This window comes from Procambarus clarkii, chromosome 67 (assembly GCF_040958095.1).
Source record: "Procambarus clarkii isolate CNS0578487 chromosome 67, FALCON_Pclarkii_2.0, whole genome shotgun sequence".
NCBI classification, from domain to species: domain Eukaryota; kingdom Metazoa; phylum Arthropoda; class Malacostraca; order Decapoda; family Cambaridae; genus Procambarus; species Procambarus clarkii.
Window position 1 is genome coordinate 17,320,531 of NC_091216.1, and position 16,273 is coordinate 17,336,803.

The 16,273-nt window shown below is 51.0% G+C and overlaps 3 protein-coding genes across 3 annotated transcripts in view; 1 reads left to right on the forward strand and 2 right to left on the reverse strand.

Moving 5' to 3' along the window:
- Positions 1 to 16,273, reverse strand: part of LOC123767553 (CD82 antigen) — a 690,815-nt gene that overhangs the window by 240,039 nt on the left and 434,503 nt on the right. The window lies entirely within an intron of this gene.
- LOC123767767 (uncharacterized) overlaps positions 1 to 16,273 on the forward strand; it is a 672,233-nt gene that overhangs the window by 67,899 nt on the left and 588,061 nt on the right. The gene's annotated exons all lie outside the window — the stretch shown is intronic.
- Positions 14,033 to 16,090, reverse strand: LOC123767865 (keratin-associated protein 16-1-like). Its single transcript, XM_045757913.2, has one exon. It carries the CDS (start codon positions 16,088 to 16,090, stop codon positions 14,033 to 14,035), a length of 2,058 nt encoding a protein of 685 aa, XP_045613869.2.

Genomic DNA, 16,273 nt, shown 5'->3' on the forward strand with positions numbered 1-16,273 from the left:
TGGCATAAATGATCGTTCAGTTGCACTGTTTCCGGAATGAAGCCGCCTCAGCTGCATTTGTTTCTGCATGCATCGTCCTTTTTATTATGTTTTCCTGTTTATTGTTACACCGTTTGGATTTTGTCTGCCACTTTTGTCTATTTTCTGCCATTGTAGGGTGAAGGAACTATCAGGGGAAAGTGCCAAGCCATCACGACTATATAGCACTGGGAAGGGGTCAGGATAAGGATTTGGGATGGGACGGAGGGAAGGAATGGTGCCCAACCACTTGGACGGTCGGGGATTGAACGCCGACCAGCATCAAGCGAGACTGTCGCTCTACCGTCCAGTCTAAGTGATTGTATTGCCTGTGGCACCATTATGTGTTGAACCATTATATATATATATATATATTGAACCATTATCTGTTCAACCATTATCTATTGTGTTGATATTAGTTGAAGTTGAGGAGTTGGCGTAGGAAGAACAATTATTTAACACGGCAGATACGACATAGAAGAAGGGGGGGGGAGGAGGACAAGTGAAGAACGTGAAGCGTGAGTAGTTCGAGGTAACTGTAGTGGGTGGAGGGCAGCATACGCCATAAAACAGGTGGTAATAATTCAAGAGGCGTCTTAGAGGCTGGCGGAAGCAGCTCTCAGAAGCTGAACAAGGTGATTCTGAAGGCCCAGAAGGATGAAGGAAGATCTCAGAAGATGAGAGAAGATTGTGAGGGAGTAAGCACTTGATGAGCACCCTATCTCCACCTGTGTATACTCATCACGTCACTAGGGTGAATTTCTTGACAATTGACAATGATTCTTGACATTCTTGACAATGACTTGAGCAGTCTTGTGAGATTTTAGCATTATTTCTCGAAGACTTTTTTTTAAACTCAACACAACGAGAGGGATCTTCTTCTTGAGATGATTTTTGATGATTTCGGGGCTTTAGTGTCCGCGCGGCCCGGTCCTCGACCAGGCCTCCACCCCCAGGAAGCAGCCCGTGACAGCTGACTAACACCCAGGTACCTATTTTACTGCTAGTTAACAGGGGCATAGGGTGAAAGAAACTCTGCCCATTGTTTCTCGCCGGCGCCCGGGATCGAACCCGGGACCACAGGATCACAAGTCCAGTGTGCTGTCCGCTCGGCCGACCGGCTTCCCAGCCGGTCGGCCTGGGAGACTTAACAAATCCGACCGGGATTTGTTAAGTCTTTGGCTTGGACGAAGGCTCTTGGGCTCCCGCTCTCTGTGTCATACATTTATTGCCAGTTCTGTTCCATATTTTATATTCACAGCCTTTACAATTAGTTGTATTTTTGGTATTGTTATATTCCTCGTGAATTTTATTTCCTTTTAGTCCCCCTTTATTATCCTCTCCGGGGCATTCTGATTTTTCATTCCCCCTCTTACTTTCTTTTCTCTCATGCTTTCATTTCTTTCTGAGTTATTCTGTTTGTGTCATGCTAATGCTTTTTATCCCTTTAGATCTCTTTTGTCTGTCCTGCTGGACTTATTTTTTCTCTCGTATGTAACCCGTTTTCTATTTTGTCTCGCTCTCCTGTAACCCGTTTTCTATTTTGTCTCGCTCTCCTGTAACCCGTTTTCTATTTTGTCTCGCTCTCCTGTAACCCGTTTTCTATTTTGTCTCGCTCTCCTGTAACCCGTTTTCTATTTTGTCTCGCTCTCTTGTAACCCGTTTTCTATTTTGTCTCGCTCTCCTGTAACCCGTTTTCTATTTTGTCTCGCTCCTGTCGGAGCCGGTCGGCCGAGCGGACAGCACACTGGGCTTGTAATCCTGTGGTCCCGGGTTCGATCCCAGGCGCCGGCGAGAAACAATGTGCAGAGTTTCTTTCACCCTATGCCCCTGTTACCTAGCAGTAAAATAGGTACCTGGGTGTTAGTCAGCTGTCACGGGCTGCTTCCTGGGGGTGGAGGCTTGGTCGAGGACCGGGCCGCGGGGACACTAAAGCCCCGAAATCATCTCAAAATAATCTCAAGATAATCTCCTGTAACCCGTTTTCTGTTTTGTCTCGCTCTCCTGTAACCCGTTTTCTATTTTGTCTCGCTCCTGTAACCCGTTTTCTATTTTGTCTCGCTCTCCTGTAACCCGTTTTCCTTTTCCTCTCGCTCTCTCTTTTACCCATTTTCTGTCTTTAGCTCATTTGTTTCTACCAGTCTTCCCGCGACCACCACCATGAATGTCGCCCACAACCATGGACTCATGGTAGAAGTATAGACCATGGACTCATGGTAGAAGTATAGACCATGGACACATGGTAGAAGTATAGACCATGGACTCATGGTAGAAGTATAGACCATGGACACATGGTAGAAGTATAGACCATGGACACATGGTAGAAGTATAGACCATGGACTCATGGTAGAAGTATAGACCATGGACACATGGTAGAAGTATAGACCATGGACACATGGTAGAAGTATAGACCATGGACACATGGTAGAAGTATAGACCATGGACTCATGGTAGAAGTATAGACCATGGACACATGGTAGAAGTATAGACCATGGACTCATGGTAGAAGTATAGACCATGGACACATGGTAGAAGTATAGACCATGGACACATGGTAGAAGTATAGACCATGGACTCATGGTAGAAGTATAGACCATGGACACATGGTAGAAGTATAGACCATGGACACATGGTAGAAGTATAGACCATGGACTCATGGTAGAAGTATAGACCATGGACACATGGTAGAAGTATAGACCATGGACTCATGGTAGAAGTATAGACCATGGACACATGGTAGAAGTATAGACCATGGACACATGGTAGAAGTATAGACCATGGACACATGGTAGAAGTATAGACCATGGACACATGGTAGAAGTATAGACCATGGACTCATGGTAGAAGTATAGACCATGGACACATGGTAGAAGTATAGACCATGGACACATGGTAGAAGTATAGACCATGGACACATGGTAGAAGTATAGACCATGGACACATGGTAGAAGTATAGACCATGGACTCATGGTAGAAGTATAGACCATGGACACATGGTAGAAGTATAGACCATGGACACATGGTAGAAGTATAGACCATGGACACATGGTAGAAGTATAGACCATGGACTCATGGTAGTCGCCTGGGTCTAATATTTCTTCAGAGTGGAGCTGGCCGCATGAGGAAATGCAGGTGATGCACTGTAGGCAATGAGAAATCTTGCATATTCTGTGATTGCAGGAACATGTTGCAAGCCGTGCCAGCTCATCACCTGTCACTTCCCATGTTGATGGGTGTCCTGGAGGCACTGTGCCAGAGAGGTGAGGCACGGCTGCTTCCCCCCTTGCCTCTCGTATCACCCCTCTGCTCCCCTTCCCCCCTCTTTATCACTCATGCCTCTTTGCCTCACTGGCAATCAGTGCCTCTCTGCGTCACTGTGTCTCTGCCTCTGTGCCTCTCTGCCTCTCTGCCTGTCTGCATCTCTCTCTCACTTGCCTCTCTGTCTCCCTCACTGCCAGTGCCTCTGGAGATACATATTGTAGTGCAGTAATTCTCGGTGCAAACATTACTGGGAGACTGTGACCCTTCCTGGTATTGGCTGTGTGGGCGTTTGGGGAGGCCTAGGATGTGTCGGGGGGGTGGGGGGGCAGGGAGGCTTAGGGTGTGTTGGGGGGCGCAGGTGTGCCCCTCCCGACCCCTCGTGCTAGTTACATTACTCTCACACTAATGTCACTGGTAAGAGGTGTGTGTGTGTAGTGCAAGTGGCAACTGTGTTTACGCAAGACGGAGGTGTTGCATCGGTGTGTGTGTGTGTGTGTGTGTATTTACTGTTTATATTTACTACTAGCTGTACCCGGCCACACGTTGCTGTGGCTCAGAACCCCCCCCCCCCTTGACCCCCCGTCTTTCCCACCATTCTCCCCCTCCCCCGTCCCCTCGTCCTCCCCACCATCCCCCACTCCCTCGTCCCCTCGTCCTTCCCACCATTTCCTCTCTCCCTTGTTCAATGCGTTCCCAAATGATCTGATGTTACCATCAGAAAAATGGGAACATCAAATGATCTGATGTTACCATTAGAAAAATGGGAACATCAAATGATCTGATGTTCCCATCACTGAAAAATATAAAAAAAAAAGTTAAAAAAAACGAAATGAAAACAGTGAAAAAATAAAAAAATGAACTATACCTACAAAATTAATGATATGGTAAACAACACAGCTCAATTCCAACACAATGTCACACAAAATAATTTAATCAAAATGAAATCGAAATTTTTTGAAAATTTAATTTATCAGTGCAATCGGAAACATTGAAATGGAATCATAACATATTTAGTATAGCGTGTGTTACTATTACGTGCAACAGATGGCATAGTTTTTCAAAAAAAGCAAGTTTCTACCTGTCACAGGTGTGGCATCTATCTAGTAAGTATACAGGCTTATACAGAATACAGAATGGAACGTTGTGTCAAAATTTGTAAGCAATCGGCGAAGAACTTTCGGAGATTACAGTGTGTGTTGCTTTTATGTGCAACAGATGGCGCTTTTTTCAGGGATATTCCTGTGCGGGCCCTAAGCCTCTGGCTGGCGCACTGTGCGGGCCCTAAGCCTCTGGCTGGCGCACTGTGCGGGCCCTAAGCCTCTGGCTGGCGCACTGTGCGGGCCCTAAGCCTCTGGCTGGCCCACTGTGCGGGCCCTAAGCCTCTGGCTGGCGCACTGTGCGGGCCCTAAGCCTCTGGCTGGCGCACTGTGCGGGCCCTAAGCCTCTGGCTGGCGCACTGTGCGGGCCCTAAGCCTCTGGGTGGCCCACTGTGCGGGCCCTAAGCCTCTGGCTGGCCCACTGTGCGGGCCCTAAGCCTCTGGCTGGCGCACTGTGCGGGCCCTAAGCCTCTGGCTGGCCCACTGTGCGGGCCCTAAGCCTCTGGCTGGCGCACTGTGCGGGCCCTAAGCCTCTGGCTGGCCCACTGTGCGGGCCCTAAGCCTCTGGCTGGCGCACTGTGCGGGCCCTAAGCCTCTGGCTGGCGCACTGTGCGGGCCCTAAGCCTCTGGGTGGCCCACTGTGCGGGCCCTAAGCCTCTGGCTGGCCCACTGTGCGGGCCCTAAGCCTCTGGCTGGCCCACTGTGCGGGCCCTAAGCCTCTGGCTGGCCCACTAAGTGTTGCTTGTTTCTGTTTTACTTGGGTGGAGTATGAGTATTTATGACTCGTATGGTCGCTTCAGTAAGATTTTGTCCCATGTGTTTAACAACTTCTGCTCTGTTGAAGCTAAGTTGAAATCCTGAAGCGTTTGTAACTGTGCACTGTGTTAGATAATGTTCCAGTGATCTGTTGTGGTTGTAACTGTTCACTGTGTTAGATAATGTTCCAGTGATCTGTTGTGGTTGTAACTGTTCACTGTGTTAGATAATGTTCCAGTGGTCTGTTGTGGTTGTAACTGTGCACTGTGTTAGATAATGTTCCAGTGATCTGTTGGGCATTTCTCGACGGTGCCAGATGGCGCTGTTTTCCAAAAAAAACCATATATTTACCTGTCACAGGTGTGGCATGCATATAGTAGGTATATAAAAACACGCGCGTATTCGAATGCGACGTTGTGTCAAAATTTCAAAGCAATCGGTGAAAAACTTTCGGAGATTAGCGATTTTGAACAAACGAACATTTACATTTTATTTATATAGATTTGTGCCTGCAGAATCGAGCTATTAGCTCTTGGACCCCGCCTTTCTAACAAATCTATTTTCCTCTTATGTTTTATACATATATTTCTAACACACACGCACACACATCTGCCCATTTGTTTCCGCCTCTCCCGGGAATCGAACCCGGGCCAATCGGACTACGACCCCCAGGCGTTATCAACTCAGCTGCGAGACCCCCTCTTTGAGTGTGGGGTTGGGGGGGGTCAGTATTTCACCTGGGCCTTGTCAATCACCTTACCTGGGCCTTGTCAATCACCTTACCTGGGCCTTGTCAATCACGTCACGGGTTGTGGAGATGGAAGGGGTAGAGGTGGAGGGGTGAAAAGGGTGAAGGGGGTGTGAGCGACCGTCTTGAGATTGAGCAAGTATACTTTAATGCTGGGACATGTTCCTGAACTAAAGCGTTAACACCGGGACACACACACCTATACACAGCGAGAAGCAGGATACACACCTGTGTATAAGTGGCCGCGGGCCTGGTGAACACACGGGAGGTGAGTGCCTCCTTCCTCCTCGACGAAGTATGGGCCATACACACATATTTATATCGATAAAACAGATTGTCTTTCAGTGAGGCTGTTTGTCCCAGACTGGAGGCCGGAGGCTTCTGGGTAGCCTTACACAATTATGCAGGGTGACTGGTGGATGTGAGGGGATGGTCATAGGTGAGTCGGGGTTGGCCCCCATGCCCCTCTTTGAATAGGGTGTCAGCCCAAATGATTGAAGTTATGTACATAATATTACACTAAGAACTATGTGACCCGACCAGGATTCGACGCTGCGTCACCAGGATCACCCACTGGTATATGGAGCACTGATACCACTGCACCAAGGATTGCGTACTGTGTACCCCTAATGGGGTGTGAGGCCTGGTTATGTAAGTTCGAATCCTGGTCGGGTCATATATACAAAATATAGTATGTAATATATATATATATATATTCTTAAACACTAAGCTTTTTATCCACATATCCATTGTAACCTGAAGGGGGAATTTACACACAGGGTTAAAGAGCGGTCATATTGGGAGGTAGACGCCACCAGGTACCACCACCAGGTACCACCACCAGGTACCACCATCAGGTACCACCACCAGGTACCACCACCAGGTACCACCATCAGGTACCACCACCAGGGACCACCATCAGGTACCACCACCAGGTACCACCACCAGGGACCACCATCAGGTACCACCACCAGGTACCACCACCAGGGACCACCACCAGGGACCACCATCAGGTACCACCACCAGGTACCACCACCAGGGACCACCATCAGGTACCACCACCAGGTACCACCACCAGGTACCCCCACCAGGGACCACCATCAGGTACCACCACCAGGTACCACCACCAGGTACCCCCACCAGGTACCCCCACCAGGGACCACCACCAGGTACCCCCACCAGGTACCACCACCAGGTACCACCACCAGGTACCACCACCAGGTGTCACCACCAGGTGTCACCACCAGGTACCACCACCAGGTACCACCACCAGGTACCCCCACCAGGTACCACCACCAGGTACCACCACCAGGAACCACCACCAGGTACCCCCACCAGGTACCACCACCAGGTACCCCCACCAGGTACCACCACCAGGTACCACCATCAGGTACCACCACCAGGTACCACCATCAGGTACCACCACCAGGGACCACCATCAGGTACCACCACCAGGTACCACCACCAGGGACCACCATCAGGTACCACCACCAGGTACCACCACCAGGGACCACCATCAGGTACCACCACCAGGTACCACCACCAGGTACCCCCACCAGGGACCACCATCAGGTACCACCACCAGGTACCACCACCAGGTACCCCCACCAGGTACCCCCACCAGGGACCACCACCAGGTACCCCCACCAGGTACCACCACCAGGTACCACCACCAGGTACCACCACCAGGTACCACCACCAGGTGTCACCACCAGGTGTCACCACCAGGTACCACCACCAGGTACCCCCACCAGGTACCACCACCAGGTACCACCACCAGGAACCACCACCAGGTACCCCCACCAGGTACCACCACCAGGTACCCCCACCAGGTACCACCACCAGGTACCCCCACCAGGTACCACCACCAGGTACCCACACCAGGTACCCCCACTAGGTATGTATGGAGTCTACACTACTCCACCATGTATGGAGTCTACACTACCCCCACCATGTATGGAGTCTACACTACCCCACCATGTATGGAGTCTACACTACCCCACCATGTATGGAGTCTACACTACCCCCCCACCATGTATGGAGTCTACACTACCCCCACCATGTATGGAGTTTACTCTACCCCACCATGTATGGAGTCTACTCTACCCCCACCATGTATGGAGTCTACACTACCCCCACAATGTATGGAGTCTACCCCCACCATGTATGGAGTCTACACTACCCCACCATGTATGGAGTCTACTCTACCCCCACCATGTATGGAGTCTACACTACTCCACCATGTATGGAGTCTACTCTACCCCCACCATGTATGGAGTCTACACTACTCCACCTTGTATGGAGTCTACTCTACCCCACCATGTATGGAGTCTACACTACCCCACCATGAATGGAGTCTACTCTACCCCCACCATGTATGGAGTCTACTCTACCCCCACCATGTATGGAGTCTACACTACCCCACCATGTATGGAGTCTACTCTACCCCCACCATGTATGGAGTCTACACTACTCCACCATGTATGGAGTCTACTCTACCCCACCATGTATGGAGTCTACACTACCCCACCATGAATGGAGTCTTCTCTACCCCCACCATGTATGGAGTCTACTCTACCCCCACCATGTATGGAGTCTACTCTACCCCCACCATGTATGGAGTCTACTCTACCCCCACCATGTATGGAGTCTACACTACCCCACCATGTATGGAGTCTACTCTACCCCCACCATGTATGGAGTCTACTCTACCCCCACCATGTATGGAGTCTTGTTACGAACCCGGATCCAGCGTCCGAGCACGGAGCAGTGACGACCGCGCCATCTGTGGGTCAGCTCCCGAAACCCCCTCCAAACGGACGACGACACCTGGTGAGGACGACGTGTACTGGCCTCAAGGGCCAGTTTCCAGTCCTGTTCGGCTCACAACACCGCCGCTGCTGACCTCTGGTGAGGTGGTGCTCAGACTACAACACCATCTATGGAATGGATATGTCGGGCGTTTGTGTCTGAGCCTGTAAATGTGGTGCTTTAGTGTGTCCCTGTTATTGATGACGTGTCTGCTTACAGAGTCGACTTGGGACTGCTGTGATGGAAGTTGAGTCAGTCTACCCAAGGCAGCCGTCTCCATACCTTGTGTTTTGCTGCAGCAGCCGTGAAGTCGTCCCCCGGAAGAACACTGTGGTGTTACCCTGCCAGTGGAGTGGCAGTAGAAGGATTACCCGGGACCGACTGCTGGAGACGATTATCCACTGGGGTACTGAGGACAGGAGAGTGATTTGTGGTATCACACGAGGCTCCTGTCTAGGGCGTTACCCTAATATCGTTCGTGGAGTGGCCTGACCAGCGTTGCTGATCCGGAACCTGCCAGCAGACCTGCTGGACTTGTGGTTGACGGCCTCCACGGCGGTGCCCCCAGTGGACCTGTGTTTTGGCTGACCTGTGGCCAGGGTAGGCTCAGCTTCTCAGAGGATTCGTTGTGAGGCCACGAAAGCACCGAAGACTTAGCACCGAGAGCTTGGATCCAGAGTCTTCAGGAGAAGACGTTTGTGTACAGTGTTAATACCCCTCCCCCCGTGTAATCTTTTTATATATTATTTATTGGTGGTGGTCAATATATTATATTAAGTTCTTGACTTTATTTCCCTTCCCCTTTAAGTTACTTGCGTCACGGATCTCATCCCTTGAAAGCCACTTCTGGCTTGGGGCCGGATACAACTTCCTCTAACAACATCAGAGTAAGAACCCCGTTGCGTCCCGAGAGGGCCGTAACAAGTCTACACTACTCCACCATGTATGGAGTCTACTTTACCCCCACCATGTATGGAGTCTACACTACCCCCACCATGTATGGAGTCTACACTACCCCCACCATGTATGGAGTCTACACTACCCCCACCATGTATAGAGTCTACCCCCACCATGTATGGAGTCTACACTACTCCACCATGTATGGAGTCTACACTACCCCCACAATGTATGGAGTCTACTCTACCCCACCATGTATGGAGTCTACACTACTCCACCATGTATGGAGTCTACCCCCCACCATGTATCTAGTCTACACTTTCTAATTACAATGTTTTCTTACCTAACCATGGTCTTGTAAGGGTCTCCAGTTTCCAATATTGGACATTAGTTCCATTGCTGCTGCTTCTGAACACATTGTCTATATTTACTCTCACTCCCCCTAAGTACCTTGTATGTCTCGATCATGTCACTTGGCTTCCCTTAAGTTTTTAGCTTAGTGACCGTGTTGTAGACCCAATGTCATTAGGTTTGCATCGTTAGTGGTTTGGGCTTTGTTCTGGAGGTTACTTTGTCCAAGATGGTTAAAGTTATTCTTATGTTCGGTAATACTTCATACGTCTCTGATGTTGGTGTATGTGGTGTGTGGTGTGTGGTGTGTGGTGTGTGGTTGTGGTGTGTGGTTGTACTGTGTGGGGTTGTGGTGTGTGGTTGTACTGTGTGGGGTTGTGGTGTGTGGTTGTGGTGTGTGGTTGTGGTGTGTGTTTGTGGTGTGTGGTTGTACTGTGTGGGGTTGTGGTGTGTGTTTGTGGTGTGTGGTTGTGGTGTGTGTTTGTGGTGTGTGGTTGTGGTGTGTGTTTGTGGTGTGTGGTTGTGGTGTGTGGTTGTGGTGTGTGTTTGTGGTGTGTGGTTGTGGTGTGTGGTTGTGGTGTGTGGTTGTGGTGTGTGTTTGTGGTGTGTGGTTGTAGTGTGTGTTTGTGGTGTGTGGTTGTGGTGTGTGGTTGTGGTGTGTGGTTGTGGTGTGTGGTTGTGGTGTGTGGTTGTGGTGTGTGTTTGTGGTGTGTGTTTGTGGTGTGTGTGTTGGGGTGTGTGGTTGTGGTGTGTGGTTGTGGTGTGTGGTTGTGGTGTGTGGTGTGTGGTTGTGGTGTGTGGTTGTGGTGTGTGTTTGTGGTGTGTGTTTGTGGTGTGTGGTTGTGGTGTGTGGTGTGTGGTTGTGGTGTGTGGTTGTGGTGTGTGGTTGTGGTGTGTGTGTTGGGGTGTGTGGTTGTGGTGTGTGCTTGTGGTGTGTGGTTGTGGTGTGTGCTTGTGGTGTGTGGTGTGTGGTTGTGGTGTGTGGTTGTAGTGTGTGTTTGTGGTGTGTGGTTGTGGTGTGTGTTGGGGTGTGTGGTTGTGGTGTGTGGTTGTGGTGTGTGGTTGTGGTGTGTGGTTGTGGTGTGTGGTGTGTGGTTGTGGTGTGTGGTTGTGGTGTGTGTTTATGGTGTGTGGTTGTGGTGTGTGGTTGTGGTGTGTGGTTGTGGTTGTGGTGTGGGGTTGTGGTGTGTGGTTGTGGTGTGTGTGTTGGGGTGTGTGGTTGTGGTGTGTGCTTGTGGTGTGTGGTTGTGGTGTGTGGTGTGTGGTGTGTGGTTGTGGTGTGTGGTTGTGGTGTGTGGTGTGTGGTTGTGGTGTGTGGTTGTGGTGTGTGGTTGTGGTGTGTGGTTGTGGTGTGTGTTTGTGGTGTGTGTTTGTGGTGTGTGGTTGTGGTGTGTGGTTGTGGTGTGTGGTTGTGGTGTGTGTTTGTGGTGTGTGGTTGTGGTGTGTGGTTGTGGTGTGTGTGTTGGGGTGTGTGGTTGTGGTGTGTGGTTGTGGTGTGTGTTTGTGGTGTGTGTTTGTGGTGTGTGGTTGTGGTGTGTGGTTGTGGTGTGTGGTTGTGGTGTGGTTGTGGTGTGTGATGTGTGGTTGTGGTGTGTGGTTGTGGTGTGTGGTTGTGGTGTGTGGTGTGTGGTTGTGGTGTGTGGTTGTGGTGTGTGGTTGTGGTGTGTGGTTGGGGTGTGTGGTTGTGGTGTGTGGTTGTGGTGTGTGGTTGTGGTGTGTGGTTGTGGTGTGTGGTGTGTGGTTGTGGTGTGTGGTTGTGGTGTGTGCTTGTGGTGTGTGCTTGTGGTGTGTGCTTGTGGTGTGTGCTTGTGGTGTGTGGTTGTGGTGTGTGGTTGTGGTGTGTGGTTGTGGTTGTGGTGTGTGGTTGTGGTGTGTGGTGTGTGCTTGTGGTGTGTGGTTGTGGTGTGTGGTTGTGGTGTGTGGTTGTGGTGTGTGGTTGGGGTGTGTGGTTGTGGTGTGTGGTTGTGGTGTGTGGTTGTGGTGTGTGGTTGTGGTGTGTGGTGTGTGGTTGTGGTGTGTGGTTGTGGTGTGTGGTGTGTGGTTGTGGTGTGTGGTTGGGGTGTGTGGTTGGGGTGTGTGGTTGTGGTGTGTGGTTGTGGTGTGTGGTTGTGGTGTGTGGTTGTGGTGTGTGGTTGTGGTGTGTGGTTGTGGTGTGTGGTGTGTGGTTGTGGTGTGTGGTTGTGGTGTGTGGTTGGGGTGTGTGGTTGTGGTGTGTGGTTGTGGTGTGTGGTTGTGGTTGTGGTGTGTGGTTGTGGTGTGTGGTTGTGGTGTGTGGTTGTGGTGTGTGGTTGTGGTGTGTGGTGTGTGGTTGTGGTGTGTGGTTGTGGTGTGTGGTGTGTGGTTGTGGTGTGTGGTTGGGGTGTGTGGTTGGGGTGTGTGGTTGTGGTGTGTGGTTGTGGTGTGTGGTTGTGGTGTGTGGTTGTGGTGTGTGGTTGTGGTGTGTGGTTGTGGTGTGTGGTGTGTGGTTGTGGTGTGTGGTTGTGGTGTGTGGTTGGGGTGTGTGGTTGTGGTGTGTGGTTGTGGTGTGTGGTTGTGGTTGTGGTGTGTGGTTGTGGTGTGTGGTTGTGGTGTGTGGTTGTGGTGTGTGGTGTGTGGTTGTGGTGTGTGGTTGTGGTGTGTGGTTGTGGTGTGTGGTTGTGGTGTGTGGTTGTGGTGTGTGGTTGTGGTGTGTGGTGTGTGGTTGTGGTGTGCGGTTGTGGTGTGTGGTTGTGGTGTGTGGTGTGTGGTGTGTGCTTGTGGTGTGTGGTTGTGGTGTGTGGTTGTGGTGTGTGGTTGTGGTGTGTGGTTGTGGTTGTGGTGTGTGGTTGTGGTGTGTGGTTGTGGTGTGTGGTTGTGGTGTGTGGTGTGTGGTTGTGGTGCGTGGTTGTGGTGTGTGGTTGTGGTGTGTGGTGTGTGGTTGTGGTTGTGGTGTGTGGTTGTGGTGTGTGGTTGGGGTGTGTGGTTGTGGTGTGTGGTGTGTGGTTGTGGTGTGTGGTTGTGGTGTGTGGTTGTGGTGTGTGGTTGTGGTGTGTGGTTGTGGTGTGTGGTTGTGGTGTGTGGTTGTGGTGTGTGGTGTGTGGTTGTGGTGTGTGGTTGTGGTGTGTGGTTGTGGTGTGTGGTTGTGGTGTGTGGTGTGTGGTGTGTGGTGTGTGGTTGTGGTGTGTGGTTGTGGTGTGTGGTTGTGGTGTGTGGTGTGTGGTTGTGGTGTGTGGTGTGTGGTTGTGGTGTGTGGTTGTGGTGTGTGGTTGTGGTGTGTGGTGTGTGGTGTGTGGTGTGTGGTTGTGGTGTGTGGTTGTGGTGTGTGGTTGTGGTGTGTGGTGTGTGGTTGTGGTGTGTGGTTGTGGTGTGTGGTTGTGGTGTGTGGTGTGTGGTTGTGGTGTGTGGTTGTGGTTGTGGTGTGGTTGTGGTGTGTGGTGTGTGGTTGTGGTGTGTGGTTGTGGTGTGTGGTTGTGGTGTGTGGTTGTGGTGTGGTTGTGGTGTGTGGTTGTGGTGTTAGGCATTGTTCCGTGTCGTTATGAGGGACCTCCGCTTCTGACTCCTTGAACTGCTGTCTACGTGTTGTGTCCACCTGGTCTCCTCTCACCCATGCATTCTATTGGTGAGAAGAGACTGTGTAACTCCCAGGTACCTATTTACTGCTAGGTGAACAGGCGCATCAGGGTGAACGAAACACTGGCCGTGTACGACTATAGGCTTCAAGGCTTCCCAGCCACTCAGCTCACAAGGGGAGCATAACCATGTGTCCAACGGGAGAGACGAGACCATTGCATCCCTGTACCTATTGGGAGCCGGTCGGCCGAGCGGACAGCACGCTGGACTTGTGATCCTGTGGTCCTGGGTTCGATCCCAGGCGCCGGCGAGAAACAATGGCCAGAGTTTCTTTCACCCTATGCCCCTGTTACCTACCAGTAAAATAGGTACCTGGGTGTTAGTCAGCTGTCACGGGCTGCTTCCTGGGGGTGGAGGCCTGGTCGAGGACCGGGCCGCGGGGACACTAAAAGCCCCGAAATCCTCTCAAGATAACCTCAAGATAAGATCCCAGACTGTGGGTTAATTGAGCCGTTTATAGGTCAATTTACGTGCCTGGAAATGACACAAGATTTATTGTTAATAATTAGATACTCGTAGTTCTTATCCACGTTACCACGTTGGAGGTTACCACGTTGGAGGTTACCACGTTACAGGTTACCACGTTGGAGGTTACCACGTTGGAGGTTACCACGTTACAGGTTACCACGTTGCAGGTTACCACGTTGCAGGTTACCACGTTGCAGGTTACCACGTTGCAGGTTACCACGTTGGAGGTTACCACGTTGCAGGTTACCACGTTACAGGTTACCACGTTGCAGGTTACCACGTTGGAGGTTACCACGTTGCAGGTTACCACGTTGCAGGTTACCACGTTGCAGGTTACCACGTTGCAGGTTACCACGTTACAGGTTACCACGTTGCAGGTTACCACGTTGCAGGTTACCACGTTGGAGGTTACCACGTTGGAGGTTACCACGTTACAGGTTACCACGTTGGAGGTTACCACGTTGCAGGTTACCACGTTGCAGGTTACCACGTTGGAGGTTACCACGTTGGAGGTTACCACGTTACACGTTACCACGTTGCAGGTTACCACGTTGCAGGTTACCACGTTGGAGGTTACCACGTTACAGGTTACCACGTTGCAGGTTACCACGTTGGAGGTTACCACGTTACACGTTACCACGTTGCAGGTTACCACGTTGGAGGTTACCACGTTGCAGGTTACCACGTTACAGGTTACCACGTTGCAGGTTAACACGTTGGAGGTTACCACGTTGGAGGTTACCACGTTGGAGGTTACCACGTTGCAGGTTACCACGTTGCAGGTTACCACGTTGGAGGTTACCACGTTGCAGGTTACCACGTTGCAGGTTACCACATTGCAGGTTACCACGTTGGAGGTTACCACGTTGCAGGTTACCACGTTGGAGGTTACCACGTTACAGGTTACCACGTTGCAGGTTACCACGTTGGAGGTTACCACGTTGCAGGTTACCACGTTGCAGGTTACCACGTTGCAGGTTACCACGTTGCAGGTTACCACGTTGCAGGTTACCACGTTGGAGGTTACCACGTTGCAGGTTACCACGTTGCAGGTTACCACGTTGCAGGTTACCACGTTACACGTTACCACGTTGGAGGTTACCACGTTGCAGGTTACCACGTTGGAGGTTACCACGTTGCAGGTTACCACGTTGCAGGTTACCACGTTGCAGGTTACCACGTTGCAGGTTACCACGTTGCAGGTTACCACGTTGCAGGTTACCACGTTGCAGGTTACCACGTTGGAGGTTACCACGTTGGAGGTTACCACGTTGCAGGTTACCACGTTGCAGGTTACCACGTTGCAGGTTACCACGTTGGAGGTTACCACGTTGGAGGTTACCACGTTGGAGGTTACCACGTTGCAGGTTACCACGTTGCAGGTTACCACGTTGGAGGTTACCACGTTGGAGGTTACCACGTTGCAGGTTACCACGTTGCAGGTTACCACGTTGCAGGTTACCACGTTGCAGGTTACCACGTTACACGTTACCACGTTGCAGGTTACCACGTTGGAGGTTACCACGTTGCAGGTTACCACGTTGCAGGTTACCACGTTGCAGGTTACCACGTTGCAGGTTACCACGTTACACGTTACCACGTTGCAGGTTACCACGTTGGAGGTTACCACGTTGCAGGTTACCACGTTGCAGGTTACCACGTTGCAGGTTACCACGTTGGAGGTTACCACGTTGGAGGTTACCACGTTGCAGGCTACCACGTTGCAGGTTACCACGTTACAGGTTACCACGTTACAGGTTACCACGTTGCAGGTTACCACGTTGCAGGTTACCACGTTGCAGGTTACCACGTTGGAGGTTACCACGTTGCAGGTTACCACGTTGCAGGCTACCACGTTGCAGGTTACCACGTTGGAGGCTACCACGTTGCAGGTTACCACGTTGCAGGTTACCACGTTGGAGGTTACCACGTTGCAGGTTACCACGTTGCAGGTTACCACGTTGGAGGTTACCACGTTGCAGGTTACCACGTTGCAGGTTACCACGTTGCAGGTTACCACGTTGCAGGTTACCACGTTGGAGGTTACCACGTTGCAGGTTACCACGTTGCAGGTTACCACGTTGCAGGTTACCATTGTGATCATTGCTGTCTTCTTATGTGTGCTGTCAATGTGCTGTACGGTGTCTATTAATCTTGTTTAAATTACCAATCAAGCTGTCAATGTAATCAATCAGAGCTTTAATATACCAATGTGCTTTAATATACTTACTAATCTCTCTCATCTCATTTTTTTTTCTTGCAATGTATTTGTTATCAT